Source organism: Aspergillus niger (assembly GCF_000002855.4).
Source record: "Aspergillus niger supercontig An16".
Taxonomy (NCBI): Eukaryota; Fungi; Ascomycota; class Eurotiomycetes; order Eurotiales; family Aspergillaceae; genus Aspergillus; species Aspergillus niger.
This window is the reverse complement of record NT_166531.1, coordinates 326,507-345,131: the sequence shown is the minus strand read 5'-3', so window position 1 is coordinate 345,131 and position 18,625 is coordinate 326,507. Positions and strand designations below refer to the sequence as shown.

The following is an 18,625-nucleotide window of genomic DNA, read 5'->3' as shown; positions in this document are numbered from 1 at the left end:
GCCTTGGGTTGCTTCCCTCCATAACTACTAGATAGTAGTAGTTACTGTTGATTCCCCCAAGGATTCATCCGCCAAGATGGGAAAGTCGGATCCTAATCTCCAAGAATTCTTGCATCCCCTCAGTATAGACCACCACACACTCTACAACCTCTCCCATCGCCTATCCTATACATACCGGGAGCTTGCTGCCAGCTCATCGGAGCAGTTCTTCCCCACCGCCATCACCCGGCTGCCCACCGGCCATGAAACAGGTCGCTATCTGGCCGTCTACCTCGGCCTTTCCTACCTCCGGGTGGCCTTCATTGAACTGCTAGGGGACCAGCCAGTAGGACGACAGCCTCATGTGAGACGAACCCTGGAGAAGGCGTGGCCCATCGAAGAGCGGCTACGACGAGACCAAGCCCGGTCCCTATTCGCCTGGATCGGTGACTGCATTGCCGAAGTCATTGCGGATGATCTCGCCAACTCTAGAGGCGACCCGCCTAAAGAGCTTATCATGGGAATCTCTTTCTGCTTTCCTACTAAGTTCGTATCTAGTTTGCTGAATATGTAGGCATTGGTTTAACCGATAGCAGGCAAAAGTTTCTCAATGAGGCCATTCTTATGCCCACGGGCAAGGGGTTCGCCCTGAACTCCTCGCTAAATCTCCACCAAGCCTTGCTGGATGGATATGAATGTCACACCCGGCGCTCAGATCAGGACTCAAGTGACATGCCGGCCAAGCGACGCAAGACTTACTGTCTGCCGAAGTTGAAGGTCACTGTCATGACCAACGACACGGTCGCTACATTAGCGTCTCTGGCATACTCGATACGTGCCCTCCCGAATACTCGGGTCGTCATGGGGCTTATCGTCGGCGCTGGTTGTAACTCCGCTATTCCAATGAAACTTGCTGACCTACAGGAATCAAAAGTGGCCCACATCCGAGAAAAGCAGCCAGAAGCAGATGAAACTGTCGTCTCAACTGAATGGACCCTTCACGGAGCAACCGGACCCTTGGAGGAACTCGGTATAGTAACGAAGTGGGATGCTGAGCTGGAAGAGCATTCAAATCGGCCCGGCTTTCAGCCCCTAGAGTATATGGTTGGTGGCCGTTATATTGGCGAGCTTGTCCGCATCATTTGTTATGATTGGTTTCATGAAGCCAAGAATATCCCACGCTCATCAATGCCGAAGAAGCTGGTCGAAAGGGACTGCTTATCTACAGACTTTCTGTCGCTGGTGGTGGCTTCAAGCTCCTCGAACGAACATCTGGCCGTGGCACTATCCAACCACCTTCCGTCACCATCCTCGAGTGACTGGATTTGGACCCCTGAGCTTGCTGGTCATATTCGTATGATCGCTGCGGCGGTTCAAGAGAGATCATCTGCCTTGGTTGCTGCAGCGACAGTTGGTCTTCTAGCATGCACTGGCGAGGTTAAATTGAAGAGCACGTCTCGCCTCGAAACGGATGATAAGAGTTCCGGACCAAGTAAATCAATGAGCACACAGAATGATACAGTCCCGAATCCTGAATCGTTGACCCCTGGTTGGCGGAAAGGTCCGGAGGAGTTGGTTGTGGCCGTGTCTGGTGGTGTGATCCAGCACTACCCTCACTACAAAGACAGGATCCAGCGACATATTGACCGATTGATCCTAAGTGCTGGACCACAGGGTGAAGGGAAGAGTGTCTTCCTTCGAGAGGCCAGCGATGGTGGAATTGTTGGGGTGGGCGTTCTGGCAGGTACCGCGGCCGGGGAAATCCAGGAAATTATTGGCTCGACATTGGAGTCAGAGCGCAGTTAGGTGGGAGCACCGTTTCGAAGGCCACCCATGAACAATATGAACCAATATTTACTGCTACTCCGGATGAATATGGAGATTTTACAGCTCATACGAATTCACATTGGGCCGTGTGGAAGGCCTTTTTCTACCATGGACTCGGATATATATATGGTCACCTGCGATACAAAGTGTGTGGCCATTTCATAACGTGTATGTGACAAAGATATATTAACAATGGCGGTAATGCCTAAAAGGCCGCCTGCAGAAGGTATTCCTTCGTTTCAGTCAACTGACTGCAGCAGAAATTAGGCTTCAGCGAGGCAAGCTCCTCCATCTTATAGTTCCCTGTTGCAACGGCCACGACTGAGCAACCAGCCTGCTTCGCACATTCCACATCTAGAGGCGTGTCTCCAACGACTAGGACGTCTTTTGCGCGTATATGCGAACCAAAGCGGGCCTGCAATTTGGAGAGTGAATCTTGAAATAATGATAGTCGATTATGGTGACTGTCACCGAATGACGAGATAGCGAGGTCAAATATGCCGGTGTCAATTCCCGCTCCGCGGAGCTTGAGCAACGCGTTGGGTCGAGAATTGCCCGTAATTAGACCCAATTGGAACTTCGGTAGGCTGGAGTTCTCATTTTCCCTAATCAGCCAGCTCAGCATTTCCTGTGCGCCCGGACATATCACCGATGGTAGACCCCTGAACAAAGAACGCTCCAGGTACTGCGGGTGGAGCTTGAGGAACTTCTCCACCACCTGATCCTTCGTGGCCACCTGGTGATAATCCAGACTATCATGCAGCAAGCCAAGATCGGTTCGTCCGTGCAGGTTTACCGGGGTATTTGCATGATTGATGTCCTTTCCCACAATGTCACTCACACAAGAATAGTATGCATCAATACTGAGTGCCTCAGACCGACAAAGCGTTCCATCAATGTCAAACAAGATTACCCTTTCGCTGGGTGGAGAAGAGGGCTTGACAAGGACTCGTAACAGCTCCCGTGAACCAGTGAACGAGGCTCGCCCATGCAGGTACCGGTGGTTATCCAGCACATAGCCCTGGCCGGGTCGCAAGGTTACGAAATAGGCATGCTGGTAAATGATATCCTGCAGCTTGGCAAAGCCAACAACCATCGATGCAGACATCTGGATGCCATCGTCGAACCGGAAGCGAAAAATCCCCGTGTCCTTGTCGACCATGGCCCGTGGCACGAACGTTCCATCGTCGGCACGGAAGCTGGTGTGCTTTGAGCTAGTGAAGAGGTTGTACAGGTCTTCATCATGCTTCTTGAGGGCATTGAGGACGCTTTGGCCGTCGACTAGCAACGACTCACCCCCGGATTCTGATTGAGAACGAAGTGTTGACATCAAGATCCGCGGAGGCTCGTCCCAACCGCTGCGATCAGTATGAAAAAATAGCTCTATGATGAGTACGTCAGTTATGGTCTGTGAATTATCCTCGTTCTATGGACGAACCTTCAGAGCTGTATCCCTTTCCAATCAAGTCTGACGCAAACCGAATTCGACTTACACCACTACCGGGTGTTGCCTCATTCCGCGGTCTCACAACTTGTCCCAGTTGGTGTGCAAGACCCACCAAGGCCTCTTCCTCGCAACCTTCCACAAAAGCTATACCATCATTGAAGACAGAGGCACGGATTGACTCGACGTCAGATGGATCATAGAATTTTGGGACTGGAGTGACAGGTCAGCTAAATGGCAAGATTTTGACACTGAAGACAAACATACCATTTGCACCCAGACCACACTTTTTGATATCCATGGTTATAATTAGGTCAGGAATCTTTGTTTTTTCTGCTTTAAGTGTCCCCACAACTGGTCGGTCGTGAAGGAACCCAGGACTTTAAATATTTGGGGTTCTGAGCTCGGCGACCTTCTTGCACTCACAGGCATTACGAATTTCGCCATCGTCGACACAGGTCTTACCTTTCGGCCTTCAGAGACCATCGATCCATGATCTTCGTCAGCCAAAAATTAGCCGACGGGAAGTGTTGCGTCGAAGCTGATCCGTACACTTACCCTTACAAGGTAAACATTATGTCTGGGCCTCGGCTTGACCGTGCGGATGACCTACCAAAATGTTTCCCTTTCCGACCGGTTTATTGCGACGATGCAACGATTGCATGCTAGGCTTGCGTACCCTGGTCGCCGCTAGCTACATCGTTGACTACCGAGTGCGCCAATGTCTTTCTGACGTCTCTACATGAGGTGACGGCCTCGATGCAATTAGTCGACAATCCCCTATTTTTGGTGGTTTCCTGACCGGGTACGCAACTTCCTGGGTTACGAGGCTCGTGTGTTGCACCCGCTTATTTCGCGTGTGACAATTGCATTTTGAGACTCAAAGACGCAAGGGGACTGGCCCCGAGGACTTGCAAGACCGGCTCGGTGCCCAGCGACAGGTGTGACTGTGTACAGGCTTGGCCCATATGGAGAGCGGTGATCGGCATAAGCGCTAGAGGCAGCATGCGAGTGAATGTAACCTCAACTCAGATTCAATTCGAGCCATTCAATGCGTTATTGGTAGCTGGACTGCACCATTCCCCGCCCCCTGTGTCTCCGGGCTGAATCTGCAATCTAAATCCAACGGTAATCCCACCTCTCTCAGGCACTGACCTGACCGCTCTGGGTCGATCATGCTGCGCACAGCATGCATATATTGCTGCACTATCCTATCGAAATCATTCTTGACGGCCGGGGTATAAGTCCAGACCGCAAAAGATTGTCCCAGCAACTCCGACGCCGGCGACCTTTTTCATTTGTCAACGAGCAACTTAGGCGATGCTACCTTAGAGAGGGGGTGAATGAAGCCCATGCAAAAAGGAGATCGCTTGGAAGCGTCTTCTTCCTCAGTCAAAACATCTATTTCCGTCTCTCTCAATCACCCTAGTCTCGTCCGATGGTTTCGCCCAAGGGGAAGGTTTTCCTCATTGCTGGCCTTGTAGCCCTGGCCGGGCTCTTGTATGGCCTGGACACAGGTCTGTTCACTTCCCTCACGCTATGGCCCCGAAACTCACAATTCCAGGTTCGATTGGCCCAGTCACGCAAATGCCCCAATTCGAATCCTCTATTGGCCGATTGTCGTCTACTCAACAGGGTGTCTTCGTCGCTTGTATCCTCCTTTCGTCATCCGCATCCTCTTTGGCGAGCGGCCATGTCTCGGACCGCATCTCGAGAAAGTACGGAATTCTCATCGGCGGCCTGCTCTCACTGGCAGGGACCATAATTTCCGCCTGCTCGCCTAATTTCGCTAGCTTGATCGTCGCCCGGCTGATTACCGGGGTTGGCATGGGCCAAGCCATTTCCGTCACCACCGTGTACCTGGTGGAGATAGCCCCTGCAGATGTGCGGGGCGTGGTGGCTTGCTCGCTTCAGCTCTACGTGGTCTTTGGCATTATGTCGGGGTACTTTATCACGTATGGGACACAGTATCTCAATGGGAGTATGTCATGGAGGGTACCGTTTATTATTCAGGCCATCATGGCCGCGGTCCTGTCGGTCGTGATGCTGCTCCTGCCATTCTCGCCTCGATGGCTGGTGCAGGTCGGCCGCAACGAAGATGCACGTCGGGTTTTGCGTAAATTGCGCCCTGAACCTGTGGTGGAAGAAGAGCTACGTGAGATTCAGGATAGTCTGCAGTCTGACCAGCAGCGAGCGACTGCTAGTATGGCGGAGATATTTGGTCGGAAGTACATTGGTCGTACATCGCTTGGAGTGTTCCTAATGACTTTTCAGCAGCTGACAGGGGTAAGTTCAGGTCATCTTGCTTTTGCCTACTGAACTCATGCTTCTTTACTGGGCTAGCCAGACTTTGGACTGATTGGCCATAGATCGATGTGGTACTATACTATGCACCCATTCTTTTTGAACAGGCAGGTTTCACATCCACCAAAGCCTCCTTCCTGTCATCTGGCATCATCGGCATTGTGATGTTAGTCTTCACCATCCCCGCCCAGATCTGGGTAGACCGATGGGGGCGCCGTAAGCCCTTGATCATGGGGGGATCAGCGATGGCCATCTGTTTCATCGTCATTGGAGCACTGTATGCCCGTTACGGTCACACAACCCACGATGCTGTCACCTTGGACTCTCACTCTGCTCAATGGGCCGTAGTCGTGCTAATATTCATCTTTGTGGCAAACTTTTCCTGGTCGTGGGCTGTGGTTCGTACTTTTCCTCAAGTCATACAGACTATTTTGCTGATGTGGTTCTCTATAGGTCGGCAAGATCTACGCCTCAGAGATTATCCCCACTCGACTCCGGGCAAAGGTATGTGCGGTAGAGCTGCTGGCCAACTGGATTGTCAACTTTGTCGTCACCCTTACGGCCCCGTTGTTTCTGCATCGGTCCCCTTCGGGTCCGTATTTCTTGTATGGGTTCTCGACACTTGTGGCAGTGGCAGTCTGTGTGCTGATGCCGGAGACTAAGGGGAAGAGTCTGGAGAGGATTGAAGAGTTGTTTGAGAAGGGGGGTGATAGTGAAGCAGTATAGCCTGTGATATTCGCTATGCTGCTTGAACACTGAACGATCGTGATGGCTGCATCTCTCAATTAGTATGAAAACATGATCACCAGCGCTGCGAGCTTACTGTAGGTTTGAACCCTGCTGAAATTTAACGCTTCATTCATTTGGGTAATTGTGTCTCGCAGTGGGCGAGTTATTGAGATAGGCTACCTTGCTCGCTTAATGATAGATGCATGCCCAATTGTCAGCCCCGGCGGTGCCTGCCCATTCCAGATTTGACTATTTCCAGCACCTTAGCTGGGCAACCTTCTTTAACTATCTACTTGCATGTCCCACCCTCACACGTAAAATATATTGATCCTTCTCACCTCGGGATAGTCGTCCCTTCCATGAGAGAGCAATAGTATCGTAAGTGAATAGCTACCAGACAAAAGCTATGATTTCGACTAATTTCGGCTAGTATCTAACGTCTGTACAAGAGTCTCATGCTCCCCTTCTACCTCAACATATCGGATTGCTATTGCCTGATCGATGCGTCCTGTGGGAGGCCTGAGTGGTGGCTGACGACATTGAAGGTACGGAGTACCATCGGAGAATCCGGAGGATCTGATCACCTCGTCGTCTGGTTGGATGGTGCAGTGTCTAGTGGACAGGACCGGTGCCAAAACCCCTGTCAAAAATAGGCTGCGAGATATATGTTATCGCCAGCTATAGGTTGTCCACACTGGCTGATAAACGCAGAGCGGTGCAATTAGAATAAGGCTCCGAGCGCTTGGGGCAAATGAGTAATTTCTATGCCGCACATGTCTTGTCGGATTTAAGTGCGGCTGTCTGTGCCTGTTGTCTGGACATTTAGACAACCCACTTAATTCTCATCTCTGCTATGAGGGGTATGAGTGCATCTATGCGCCATGGCTACGATGACAGAGGAGATTGTCTTGACTGAAAGGGTGGAAGAGGCCGCTCCAGCATCGAAGATCGATTCCAATGCCCAAGTTAGAGATGGAGGTTCTCATGAAGAGCAGCCAGTATACCCACATGGATTCCACTTCGCTCTAATCTCTGCTTCCCTGGTGCTCACTGTGTTCTTGACGGGACTGGTAAGTCCATCCTTCCTGATAGAGCACAGCTGGTCTCTAAAAGGTCTTAGGATGAAACTATCATAACAACTGCAGTGCCCAAAATCACGGATGAATTCCACTCCATCGCTGATGTTGGGTGGTATGGGTCTGCGTTGTGAGTCGTAACAATCACCATTGCTTAGATTACTCATGTTACCAGCAGCTGACAATATCCAACAGTCGGCTGGCATCCAGCATGTCCCAGCTTCTTCAAGGCAGAGTATTCGATCAGTTCTCCGTAAAATGGGCATTTCTACTTCACCTCATCGTTTTTGAAGCTGGCGCTATCATCTCCGGCGCTGCCCCTTCCTCGCTGGTCTTCATCATCGGGCGCGTCATCAGCGGACTTGGCTTTTCGGGTATAAGCCAGGGCTGCATGGTGTCAGTATTTACATCTCACACAAGTTCACAGTCTAACAAGCAGCAGGATCATTTCCATGACTAGACCCTTAAACAAACGTCCCATCTACATCGGAGCCATCAGCGCAAGCGAGTTCTGCGCGACTGCCATCGCCCCTATCATCGGCGGTGCCATCACTTCCTCCTTATCATGGCGATGGTGTTTCTACCTTAACGTGATAGGCTCCATCCTGCCTGCCATTACCACTCTGGTGATATTCAAGAGCCCCTCGGGCAGGATCACCCATGGCGTAAGCCACGTTCAACGCCTCAAGCAAATAGATTTCGCCGGAATGGTTCTCTTCGCAGCAGGCCTACTAACCCTTCTCTTATCGATTCAATGGGGCGGAGACACCTACAGTTGGAGCAATGACCGCATCATTGCATTGCTAACGATATCACCCATCTTCTTTGTCGTTTTCTTGCTCGTACAGGTGAAGAAGCAAGACTTCGCTATGCTTCCTTTACGACTCCTAAAACAGCGCTCAATCCTCTTCGGAGCCCTGTTCAGTCTAGCCCTTCAGGCCGTGAACGGCATTGCCTCCTACTACGTGAGATCCCCCCTCCACCGTCGTTCTTACCCATCCACCCACTCACAATTCTCACAGCTCTCCCTCTGGTTCCAAGTAGTCAGATCCGCTACCCCCCTGCAATCCGGCCTCATGCTCCTCCCAATGGTAATATCCATCCTCCTCGCCAGCGTCATCTCCGGCTACGCCATAACATACATAGGATATTACGTGATCTTCATGATCCCTGCCGGACTCATCACCCTGGCAGGTGCCATCATGACGACCTACTTCGAAAAGGACACCCCAGCCACATTCTGGATCCCTGCTCTCGCTCTCCTCGGCTTTGGGATCGGCCTGGGAATCTCCGGACCCTTTCTAGCTGTCCAAGCTATCCTCCCGGAGAAAGACACGTCCGTCGGACTAGCTATCATGTCTTTCTCGCAGGAGTTTGGCATCGCGCTGTCCCTGGGTATCGCGCAGTGTTTGTTCTTGAATAAATTGAAGGAGAGTATTGAAGCTATCACGCCGTATCTGGATCCAGAGAGTGTGATTAATGCGGGGGCAACGAGTTTGGTGGGGACCGGGTTGGAGAAGTATGCAAGTCTCATTGCAGAGGAATATAGTAAGGGGTTGAGGGTCACATTTGTATTTGGGGCGGGGATGGCGGGCGTGGTGTTTGTTATGGCTTGTTGTATGGAGGTTAGATCGGTCAAGTAGTTGACTTATATTTGCTGTGGGGGTGGGAGAGTCGAGCTGGAGTGTTCAGGATTTATACCTGTATATGAATGTCCTAGGTCAAGTCCCATTCACCGCCGCCAATTCTGGGCCTTTGGCTCTGTTCTAGCGCTTGGAGGGGGTTACAGCTAATGAGAAATGCATGCATGTCTGGTATACTGATAATACTGTGTACGATATCATCACATCCGAACCCTCTGCGCATCAAGGGCATCTATTTCCCCATCAACTCACACCCATTCCTCACAACACCCACCAACCCTCCCGTCTGCATCGACTCCGATCCTCCCCCGGCCAACCGCCACTCAATCTCCGCCAACCCTTCCAACCACGTCACTCTCGTCTGCGCCGGCACCTCCAGCCTCTGCAACTGATCCCCAAGCGCAGCAAGAATATCCGCCAAGGCCAACCCCTTATTCGCCTTGAGCGTATTAATCGTACTCAAACACGAAGTAACATCACTCGTCGCCAACAACGTCGTCATAATCTCCTCGATATCCGACGGATGAGGCGCAGCAATGCAATCATATATCGTCTCGTTCGTGATAACCTCCGCCTCCGGCTTCTCCTTAGCTTCCTGATCTTTCGGGGCATTCTTCATCGGCAACGGTATACTACTCGCAAAACAAGCCTGCAGCACATTCAACGCCCGTCGCATATCTCCCTTACTCAACCGCACCAGACTATCCACCGCCTCCGGCTGGATATTCACTTGTTCCTTCTCAATCACTATGTCCACTAATACCCGGATATCTGCCTCTTTCAGCGGGCTGAACCGGAATCGTGTACATCGGGACAAGAGTGCCGGAGAGAGCTTGTGTGTGTAGTTGGCGATTATGCAGAACCGCGTGTTGGCTGTGTATTTCTCCATGATGCGACGGAGAGCCATTTGGGCCGTTGCGGTCATGGCGTCGGCTTCGTCGAGAATGATGAGTTTGTAGGAGGCGAGGGTCGAGGAGGAGGTGGAGGTGGATGAGGGTGCCATGGAGAAAATCTGTTTTGTGCTGGCAAAGGTCTTGATTTGTTCTCGAACGACGTCGATACCGCGATCGTCACTAGCGTTTAGTTCCAGTACCATTTGGCGCATGTTCTTTGCGCCGTAGATTCGGCGGGCTAGGGCGAGGATGGTGGATGTTTTGCCCGTTCCTGGGGGGCCGTAGAGGAGGAGGTGGGGGAGGCGCTGTTAAGTTGATAAACGCTGTTAGCTTAAGCATATCATTGAGGGAATGAGAGGAGAGACGTACGTTTGCTTCGACGAATTTGTTGATTGTTGCGAGGATGTCTTGGTGGCCGGATACATCTTCTAGGGTGTTGGGGCGGTATTTCTCTACCCTGTATTTTGATGGTTAGAAAATGTCGCAAGGCTTTGTAAACATAGGGGATGTACCAAGGCAGGTTATCTTGAGCTTCAACGGGCAAATCTGCTGCTACTCGCTTTGCCTTTCCACTTGTGTTGTCGGAGCTGAATTGAATTGCGCTCTTGGAGGGGACGTCCACGTCCATTGAGTCCTCGTAGTCGGACATGATGTTGATATTGGAGGAGCAGTATGCCGAGTCACTGATATAAAGGCTTGCCTCGTTATGAAATATGTTGAACGAAGAAAAGTAAAGTGATTGTAGCTATCCAAAATACACGAGAGACGCGTAGCGCGTAAAGAGGTTCGGACCGGAAAATCTCCCCGCCCAGGCAGCGGCAGCTCAAGTCGACCTGCACGGGTGATGACATGCGCCTCCATCCACCTCCGTCCCTCTCCTATTGTATCTACCTATCCCCTCCTTAGACCGGCTCTAAGGATAACCCGCACTACATTTTCCTGCAGCTCGCAATGCCGGTACTATCCCATTTTCTATCTTCCTCTCCATGAAACTCTCCAGACAAATTGACTAATCCCATTCTAGGCATACCACTCCATCTTCCTCGAGGATCGGGATGTCCCCGTAATAGGTACGCCGCACTCTCCCCGCCATACACTTACCTAGCTACACCCCATACATCGAGAGCTACCTCCACCATACACTCCAGCCCACCTCCGTATCAGCAGTCCAACTAATATCCATTGATAGGAAACTTCCCCATCCTCCCCCTCCGCACACGCACCCGCGGCCCCGCATACACCCTCCCCCCGCTCCCGCCCACCGCCGACACCACCGATGTGCCCGCCGACAGCGAATCCTACGACTGCGTCGACGAGATCCTCTCCCTCTTCCGCGCCAATGTCCTCTTCCGTAACTTCGAAATCAATGGCCCCGCCGATCGCATGCTCATCTACGGTACCTTGTTCATCAGCGAGTGCTTGGGGAAGGTTAAGCCCGGTATGGCTATGCGGGAGGCTGAGAAGGTATGCTTTGCTTGCCCTTGTCGTGCTGAGTTGTGAGGGGTTGGTGGTGGCTGTTCGATGTTAGGTGTTGCTTAATGAGGTGAGCGTGCTAATGGGTACTGTTGCAGGCATTGATCAACGTTGCGCTCGACCACTTCGCTATTCCCGGTGACGTGTCCTTCCCTTTGAACCAGGCGTTTGAGGCGCCCCGCGATCGTCAGGATGCGGAGACGTTGAGACAGTACGTTTATTCTTTTTCGGCCCTCTTCGACTGAGGTCTGTGTTGGAGAGTGCTGATTTGGCTGTAATAGGTACCTTTCGCAAGTTAGGCAGGAGATCGCGGTTCGGTTGCATGCTAGATTATACCCCGGTGGTGAAGGGCCTTCGAAGGTATGTATTTCTTTCTTTCTACCCTGCAATTACAGATGGGAGGCTAATTAGGGTGTAGTGGTGGCTTAGTTTCGCCAAGAGAAAGTTCATGGGAAAGAGCTTCTAGGATGATTGATTGATTGATTGATTGATAGATAGATGGATGTGCTTTTGTCTGCTGCCACAACTCAGCGTATGAACAAACTCGAAACTGGACCTTTAGTTGTTGTCCGTGTCTAGTCACTTTTACTCTGTGTATATTTCAACTTTAAGCGTTTTGATCCAATTGCTTTGTGTTTGGTTGGTATCATTTCCGATGGTGTCGGTGACGAATATCCTGGAGCTGTCGGGCAGATGGCTCCCTCTTATCACTTCGACGGGGCTCTTTATTTCATGTAGTGATGTTCACATGGTATATTCTTTCAGCCCATTCCCGGCTATCTTACAGGTAAGGTAATAATATAGAATCTGAACTGAGATAGGTCACGACGTCATCTCCACATCCCCGCTGCCTGTCTGCGTCTCCGTCGGAGTTTGCGTCTGCGTCGGTGTCTCTGTCTCCTTGGTCACCTTCCTCCTCTTCCGGCCTGGATTTCCAGCTGCCTCAATGATCTCCTGCGTCGGGATGACCCGGATGCCATGGAAGATGTACCCTTCTGCACCACCACGTCCCGACATCAACGGATGTGTCCGCCCAGGAAGGACCTGCCAGACACGTACTCGGGAGGTCTGCAGTGTCGGCGCAAGCAACATGGTAGGGTCGACTGTGAATTCCTCTTCCAGTGCAGGGCGCATCTTGCCAGACTCATCCTGGCCCTCAGCCTGTTGCTGTTCTTGTAGCTCACGCTTCCGAGCGATGTAGGCGTTCTTGCGCGCTGTCGAATACAAGTCCATTACCTCTGTCAACGGTTCAACGGTGGGTGAGTAGATAGTAATCGGTGCCGAGCCTCCCACCAATGGGACAGTATATTTCAGGATACTCGTCGGGCTCATTAGAGAGGCGATAATGAGACCATCGAAGCCGCCCGCCCGAGCTTCGTCGACTACCTTGCGGACGCGCATCCAACGCCCGCGCTTGCGGTGGTAGGCGCTACGCTTGCTGGCCTTGTATGTAGCAAGCTCTTCTTCGGGTACTACTGACGGCTCCTCGGAGTAGATGTTGTCCGCCATGGGGTCGAGCAGCTGCATGAAAGAGACGGTCTTGAGGTTTGTGTAGAGGGGATGTGTGTCGCTCGGGCTGTCTTGTTCGTAGCCAAAGTATTTCAAGAGACTTAGGTTAGGCTGCTTGTTGGCGTGGAGAAGGGTGATAGTGTTTCCTGAAGCGGACATCTGTGGCCGACGGGGTGGGCGATGTGTGGTCGTCGTGGATTGCTCCTCTCCATCCTGGGCTTTCTCTTCGCCGTCTTGGGGCTTCTCTGCCTCATCAGCTTCCGCCGCGGCAGGTCGCTCAATGGCGTCCTGTTGCTCCTGATCGTTCTCGCCATCATGAGGGTACAGAATTCCCATTCTCTCAGCCAAAGCTGCGACGACCAGACCGCCTGTATCATCAACAACCAGATAGCGACCATTCGGTTTCGACGTAACAGTCTCGTCAAAAGAGGTGCTTCCACCATGGTGTACATTTCCCCAACACCCAATCAGCCCGATGAGCTCGTCGCGCAATTCCATAGTCCGAGCTGCATCCTTGTCCTCAAGCATGTAGTTCGTCAAGAGACTGACATCCAACGGAATCACTGTGAACCGCTTCATGTACTTCTTCTCCTTCCGCAGCTTATACTTGGCCAGTGAGAATGCCGTCTTCTGATCCAAGGCCTGATGCGACTCGAGCAGCTTCGCAATAATTTCCCTTCCCGCGCCGGTGCTTTCCTTCTTCAGCGCCAGAATCTCCTCTAGCGTTAACTTTTGCGTAGATCGGTCGTCGATGGTTTCGCGATTCGACCGCACCGGGGTGCCGTCTTCATTGACCTCCACATCATCGCCGTCGCCTTCGCCCTCGGTGATGAGGGATTCCGCGTGGAGTTCCGCCGCCGATACGATGCGGAGGTAGGTGCTATCAGCTTGTCCGGGGGTTTCGTGGATCTCGAAGGTCAGATAGAAGGGGCGGCCAATGATCTGGTTGGCGGGGAAAGCGCCGTATTTGCCTAGAGAAATTTGTCTGTAAAATATAATTAGCACTGTGCGATTCCTGAGAAATTGGAGCATTTGCGCGCATACGTATTGGGAACGACTTTCTGGATCCTCGTCGCCTCGGAGGGGAGCTTGAAGGCGACGAATTGATTTGGTCGCACGTAGGAATGCATGATGTGGGAGGTTTTAGAACGTATATGTGACGGGATAAGGATCAGCGCATTATACGCAAAGAACAAAAAGATCAATTCAAGCGACCAGAGCCAATAACCCCGCCAACGTAGCAGCTTTTGTTTCCGATGGACTTCCGTTACTTTTTTCTGCGATAGCGCACGGACCCTCTATCACTTGCGATAATGCACGGCTTATGTAATGAGTATAGCAGCGGATCATCTGTTCTTCCTCTCTTCCGCGGTAATACGTCATTTTCAAGTGGCGGTGCGCAATACGCGGAGAGTGTGGCGGTGCCAGCGGGGACGTGACCATACGAGACAGTAATAGCAGGCAGCCACATTGCGAATCCCCGCACCAAACAGCGGTAACAGCGGTAACGGGAAAACAGGCAGGGGTCCACCGCCAATCCCGAGCATCGATCGCATCCATTCATTCATTCCGCCAGGGAATCCGGGTGCCTGTGACCCTCAACGGTCATTCCCGCCATTGTTGTTGACTTCGCGTGCCTTTCTTCCCTCAATTTTTGCTTTGCATCTTCTTCTTGCTGCCTAGGATCGACCATCCCCTCCCTGCAAAAGGCATGGCTGAGGCTGTTGTTTTGTTTCTCGCGTATACTGGCTAATCTTGATCTCATCGTCCCTTTCGGAGCCACTGCCTGGTTACGTATACATCCCCGAGAGCTCCCAACCACGTCTACGACACTTTGGCGCCCATTCGTGCGTCAGACTGTCGAACTAGGCAATCTCACCTGTCATCAGAGGGAGCCTGCCGATCTAACTCTTCTGACTGGCTCCTTGACCGCATTTTATTGGCCCCCAAGCTTGTCCAACCCTCTTGTAATCCCCCCCGTGAGCTCGGCAACCCCGGGCCTCGTACACTAAGAGTTCGCCTCATGGTCTTGCGAAAACGAGCTCCGCCACGCCTCAACAGCCTTCCTCAAGGGAATGACCGTACTGGATCCCGCTTCACCAACTCCAAACTCTCCCCGACTTCCAAATCCCTCTCATCCTCGTCGCCAAAACGCCTGACTCGCCCGCGACGGGCTCAAAGCTCTCCTCAACCTCATCGGGTTGTTTCTCAGGAATCGGTCTTTTCTCCCGATCTCAATACCTCACCAGCCTTTGACCTCATGCCGTTGGAACAGGCGCAGAGGTCGCCAATCCGGAATTCGGCCGGGGACGGGTCGAATCCGTGGGCGGACGAGCTCACAGCGCGGTTCGGTTTGGATCACCAGGATTCGGTGGCATCTCCTCGGCAAATAGCTAGTAGTCCTTCACAGGGTATGGGGATGGTGAACGGAAACGCATCAGACCAAGTTCCATCTACCTCTTTTCCTGGTGTTCAAGAGAGAGGTGCTGCGGAATGGCGACCCGACAGGGAGTACACGGGTCAATCACCGGTGCAGCTACAGTCGAACAACCCTTTTCTGAAACCGAGGTCGCCGGAACCAAATCCATGGCAAGATCGCAATTCTCACACCTCATATGGGGAGTCGTCCCAATTTCACGACGGTGCTAGTGGACACCTCGGACAAGGTATGCACTGTCCAACTGTCGTTGATCTAGCAGCCTAGGCTGACCCACTTAGACGAGGGATACATCCCGATGACAGCGCGCTTATCGCTCTTTGATCAGCCCGAGGAAGAGACTCCCTGGGTTGGTGAAGAGTCCACTGCGATGCAACCCCCCGCGTCTTCGCAACCGTACGGATACCACGACCAGAGTCAATTATATGCTGGCCAAGAAACTGGCATACATTATGGAACAACGAATGTGCCAGGTGCACCGTATACTAGTCAACAAACGTATCTCCAGCCAACCCCACAGTTACATGACGAGGGCAGGGAATCCCCGGCGAGGAGTATGAGTACTCCGGCGACTATATCCAGCAATACCACCGGCTCGTCTCACGTCTTGATTGAACTGGATGAAGCCCCTATTCCGCCACCCAAAACAGATGCCCCTACCAAAGCGCCTCAAGGCTACAATCTTAACTCGCCAGAGGGTCCACAGGAAGAAATCTTGCGAGAGAAGCCTGGCGACGCTCCCCCCTTGCCCGATGGCTCGAAAGGCCCTGGTGCCGTCTATACTCATTCAGCATTCAGTGGACCAATGTCAGAAGCCGAAGCGAAGCGACAGCAAGAACAGCGGTCGGAGACCTACTCGATCAGACACGTCAACTGGGCTGATAGCACCGGCAAGTTACGCGAGTCGCCTATCCTGGTACAGAATAAAAATGGACCGTGTCCTCTTCTGGCACTGGTCAATGCTCTTGTGCTACGCTCTACAATCCACGACTCACAGCCGCCGATTGTGAGAGCTTTGCAGACTCGCGAACAAATCTCGTTAGGGTTGCTGATTGAGGCACTCTTTGATGAATTGACCACACGGCTGGGGCCCGATGACGAGTTTCCTGATATCGAAGCTCTCAGTCGGTTTCTGACTATGCTGCATACCGGCATGAATGTCAATCCGCAACTCACTTTGGTGAGTAATTCGTACACATGTTAATGGACGCAGCAACTGACCAGAGCAGGAATCTAATGATGCGCTGGGTACTTTCCTTGAAACCGAAGATATCCGTTTCTATGGAACATTCGGAGTCCCCTTAGTTCACGGATGGCTTGCAGCCCCGTCAACAGAGGCTGATGCAGCATTGGCCCGCGTGGGTCAGTATCACGAAGATATTCAGTTGCTTCCTTTCCGGAAGCAAGATCTGGAAGACCGCGTTATGCGAGGCAACGCATTGACACCGGAGGAAGAACTCGTCATGAGTGATATCCAGACCATTCAAAAGTTCACGGAGTTCGAGAACGCGACTCAACTGAGCACTTTCGGCTTGAATCATCTAGCGACGACATTGCAGCCCGGATCATTCTCGATCCTATTCCGCAACGATCATTTCTCGACGCTGTACAAACATCCCCGACTCGATCAGCTCTTTACGCTAGTTACCGATGCTGGTTATTCCAGCCACGCTGAGGTTGTATGGGAGAGTCTTGTCGACGTCAATGGTTCAGAAGCTGGTTTCTTTTCCGGAGACTTTCGCCCTGTCAGCCATGACGCTCCTCCCCCTTCTGACCCATCGGGCCCAAGAACATCGAGCAATACCGGCCTTGCTCCCGAGCCACATGAACAGCGTAGCAGCACCATGACTCCCCAGGAACAGGCCGATGCAGACTACGCCTACGCGCTCGCTCTCCAGTACCAGGAAGAAGAGCAACGAGCCAATGCCACGACCAATAGAGATTCGACCAACAGAAACCCTTCCCAGCGAGCTTCAGTCTCCCACCCCCCATCATCGGGGCTAGCACCCGGGGCAGCATACACTCGCAACCGTTCATCAAGCGCTGTAAACCCCAGCAGTGCTTCATACGCCACAGTTGCATCTGGAAACCGCTCCTCAAGGCAAAGTCAGCGTCCTGCCCGGTACTCCCAGTCCAACATACCAACCATCCGGCCGACGGATGACGACGACGTCCCCCCGCCTTCATATGAGCAGGCAGCGAGAAGTCCAGTATACCCGTCGCCCCAGCGGAGCCCCAACTTCACAGACTCATCTAATGCGTCTCCGTACCAAAGAACCCAACAGGGGAGACGACCTCCGGGTGTGCCTCTCACCACCGGACCCTCGGAACGCACAAGAGACCGACCCAAAGACTGCATCGTGATGTGAGCTTGCATTGCAAGACTAGACAGTCTGCCCGTACTTTCGGGTCCCCAACGATGTACATGACTTTATGTATTTTATGTAACCGCCTTGCAACCAGGCGGGGTTTAATGTCTATCATGCCCTACTACGACCACAATCATTCACGAGCGCGATATGAGGCCACTATGGCCATAGGGATTTATCTGGTATTGGGTGTCTTTTTATTCCGGTAGATATATATCTGAGCAAATGGTATTTATCTTTATGAATAATACATAGCGTTTCCATACAGGACATAGGGAATTCAAACTTATATTTCGGCCTATGTAAATTGAATATTCAATTTCCATATCAAAGCCCGTAAATCCCTCATATCCTCGGTTTGTTCCAAGATTAAATGTTTATAAACCTCTAGTACTAGCTCATTGCAAATGCCTCGTCAACAGAAACCCTACTATCAGAATGTGATATGTATAGATCCACACATAGTTAAAAGCTTCCTACTCAACCCACCATAAAGTTATTACGTATGTATTCCGTACAGTTGCCTACCAGTAGACGCCAGAGCAGAAGACAGTATGGTACTTATGTTATTCACTAAATATAGAAGACTGATATCCGCTTAGCAACGGCAGTGGGACCCCAATCTGGATCATGCCCACTTTTAATTCGGTCTATTCTACTCCGTAGATTCGAAGGCAATCAATCTTGTCTCGGCGAAAGATCCAAGATCCTGCAAGGGATGGGGAAATACTATAGACTTTGGCCGGGGTGGAGCATTGTTTAGAATTAGAGTTTGGGGGCCGGGGAAAGAAAGATGAATCCCGGATGCATATGATAGCGGTTGACGTGGGATTTTGCTTACCATGGATTGCAGGAGCATAGTACAGAATAGATAGTTGATTGGATCCATTGATTAATATTATTCAGTTGATAGATAGATAGGTAGGCAGATAGGTAAATGTC

General features: G+C 51.8%; 8 protein-coding genes across 8 annotated transcripts; 5 read left to right on the top strand and 3 right to left on the bottom strand.

The window, feature by feature from the left end:
• Positions 1-76: 76 nt before the first annotated feature.
• Positions 77-1,785, top strand: An16g01620 (uncharacterized protein; the record flags this gene model as incomplete). The annotated part of the gene is made up of 2 exons (XM_001397438.1): positions 77-525; positions 576-1,785. 2 exons carry the CDS (start codon positions 77-79, stop codon positions 1,783-1,785), a joined length of 1,659 nt encoding a protein of 552 aa, XP_001397475.1.
• Positions 1,786-2,011: 226 nt separating this feature from the next.
• On the bottom strand, positions 2,012-3,551 carry An16g01610 (uncharacterized protein; the record flags this gene model as incomplete). Its single annotated transcript, XM_001397437.3, has 3 exons — positions 2,012-3,189; positions 3,245-3,463; positions 3,518-3,551. The coding sequence occupies 3 exons, from the start codon at positions 3,549-3,551 to the stop codon at positions 2,012-2,014; spliced, it is 1,431 nt and encodes a 476-aa protein (XP_001397474.1).
• Positions 3,552-4,688: 1,137 nt separating this feature from the next.
• Positions 4,689-6,405, top strand: An16g01600 (uncharacterized protein; the record flags this gene model as incomplete). The annotated part of the gene is made up of 5 exons (XM_059744936.1): positions 4,689-4,767; positions 4,815-5,536; positions 5,620-5,952; positions 6,008-6,058; positions 6,364-6,405. The coding sequence occupies 5 exons, from the start codon at positions 4,689-4,691 to the stop codon at positions 6,403-6,405; spliced, it is 1,227 nt and encodes a 408-aa protein (XP_059602708.1).
• A 759-nt stretch (positions 6,406-7,164) lies between these two features.
• An16g01590 (uncharacterized protein) lies at positions 7,165-9,002 on the top strand (the record flags this gene model as incomplete). The annotated part of the gene is made up of 5 exons (XM_001397435.3): positions 7,165-7,353; positions 7,404-7,489; positions 7,555-7,755; positions 7,802-8,324; positions 8,382-9,002. The coding sequence occupies 5 exons, from the start codon at positions 7,165-7,167 to the stop codon at positions 9,000-9,002; spliced, it is 1,620 nt and encodes a 539-aa protein (XP_001397472.1).
• A 323-nt stretch (positions 9,003-9,325) lies between these two features.
• Positions 9,326-10,544, bottom strand: An16g01580 (uncharacterized protein; the record flags this gene model as incomplete). Its single annotated transcript, XM_059744935.1, has 4 exons — positions 9,326-9,390; positions 9,462-10,200; positions 10,265-10,352; positions 10,408-10,544. The coding sequence occupies 4 exons, from the start codon at positions 10,542-10,544 to the stop codon at positions 9,326-9,328; spliced, it is 1,029 nt and encodes a 342-aa protein (XP_059602707.1).
• Positions 10,545-10,846: 302 nt separating this feature from the next.
• On the top strand, positions 10,847-11,834 carry An16g01570 (uncharacterized protein; the record flags this gene model as incomplete). The annotated part of the gene is made up of 6 exons (XM_001397433.3): positions 10,847-10,852; positions 10,920-10,965; positions 11,085-11,359; positions 11,467-11,579; positions 11,650-11,728; positions 11,787-11,834. The coding sequence occupies 6 exons, from the start codon at positions 10,847-10,849 to the stop codon at positions 11,832-11,834; spliced, it is 567 nt and encodes a 188-aa protein (XP_001397470.1).
• A 356-nt stretch (positions 11,835-12,190) lies between these two features.
• Positions 12,191-14,007, bottom strand: An16g01560 (uncharacterized protein; the record flags this gene model as incomplete). The annotated part of the gene is made up of 4 exons (XM_059744934.1): positions 12,191-12,426; positions 12,553-12,977; positions 13,203-13,862; positions 13,922-14,007. 4 exons carry the CDS (start codon positions 14,005-14,007, stop codon positions 12,191-12,193), a joined length of 1,407 nt encoding a protein of 468 aa, XP_059602706.1.
• An 893-nt stretch (positions 14,008-14,900) lies between these two features.
• An16g01550 (uncharacterized protein) lies at positions 14,901-17,683 on the top strand (the record flags this gene model as incomplete). Its single annotated transcript, XM_001397431.3, has 3 exons — positions 14,901-15,543; positions 15,596-16,494; positions 16,544-17,683. The coding sequence occupies 3 exons, from the start codon at positions 14,901-14,903 to the stop codon at positions 17,681-17,683; spliced, it is 2,682 nt and encodes an 893-aa protein (XP_001397468.1).
• Positions 17,684-18,625: the final 942 nt, after the last annotated feature.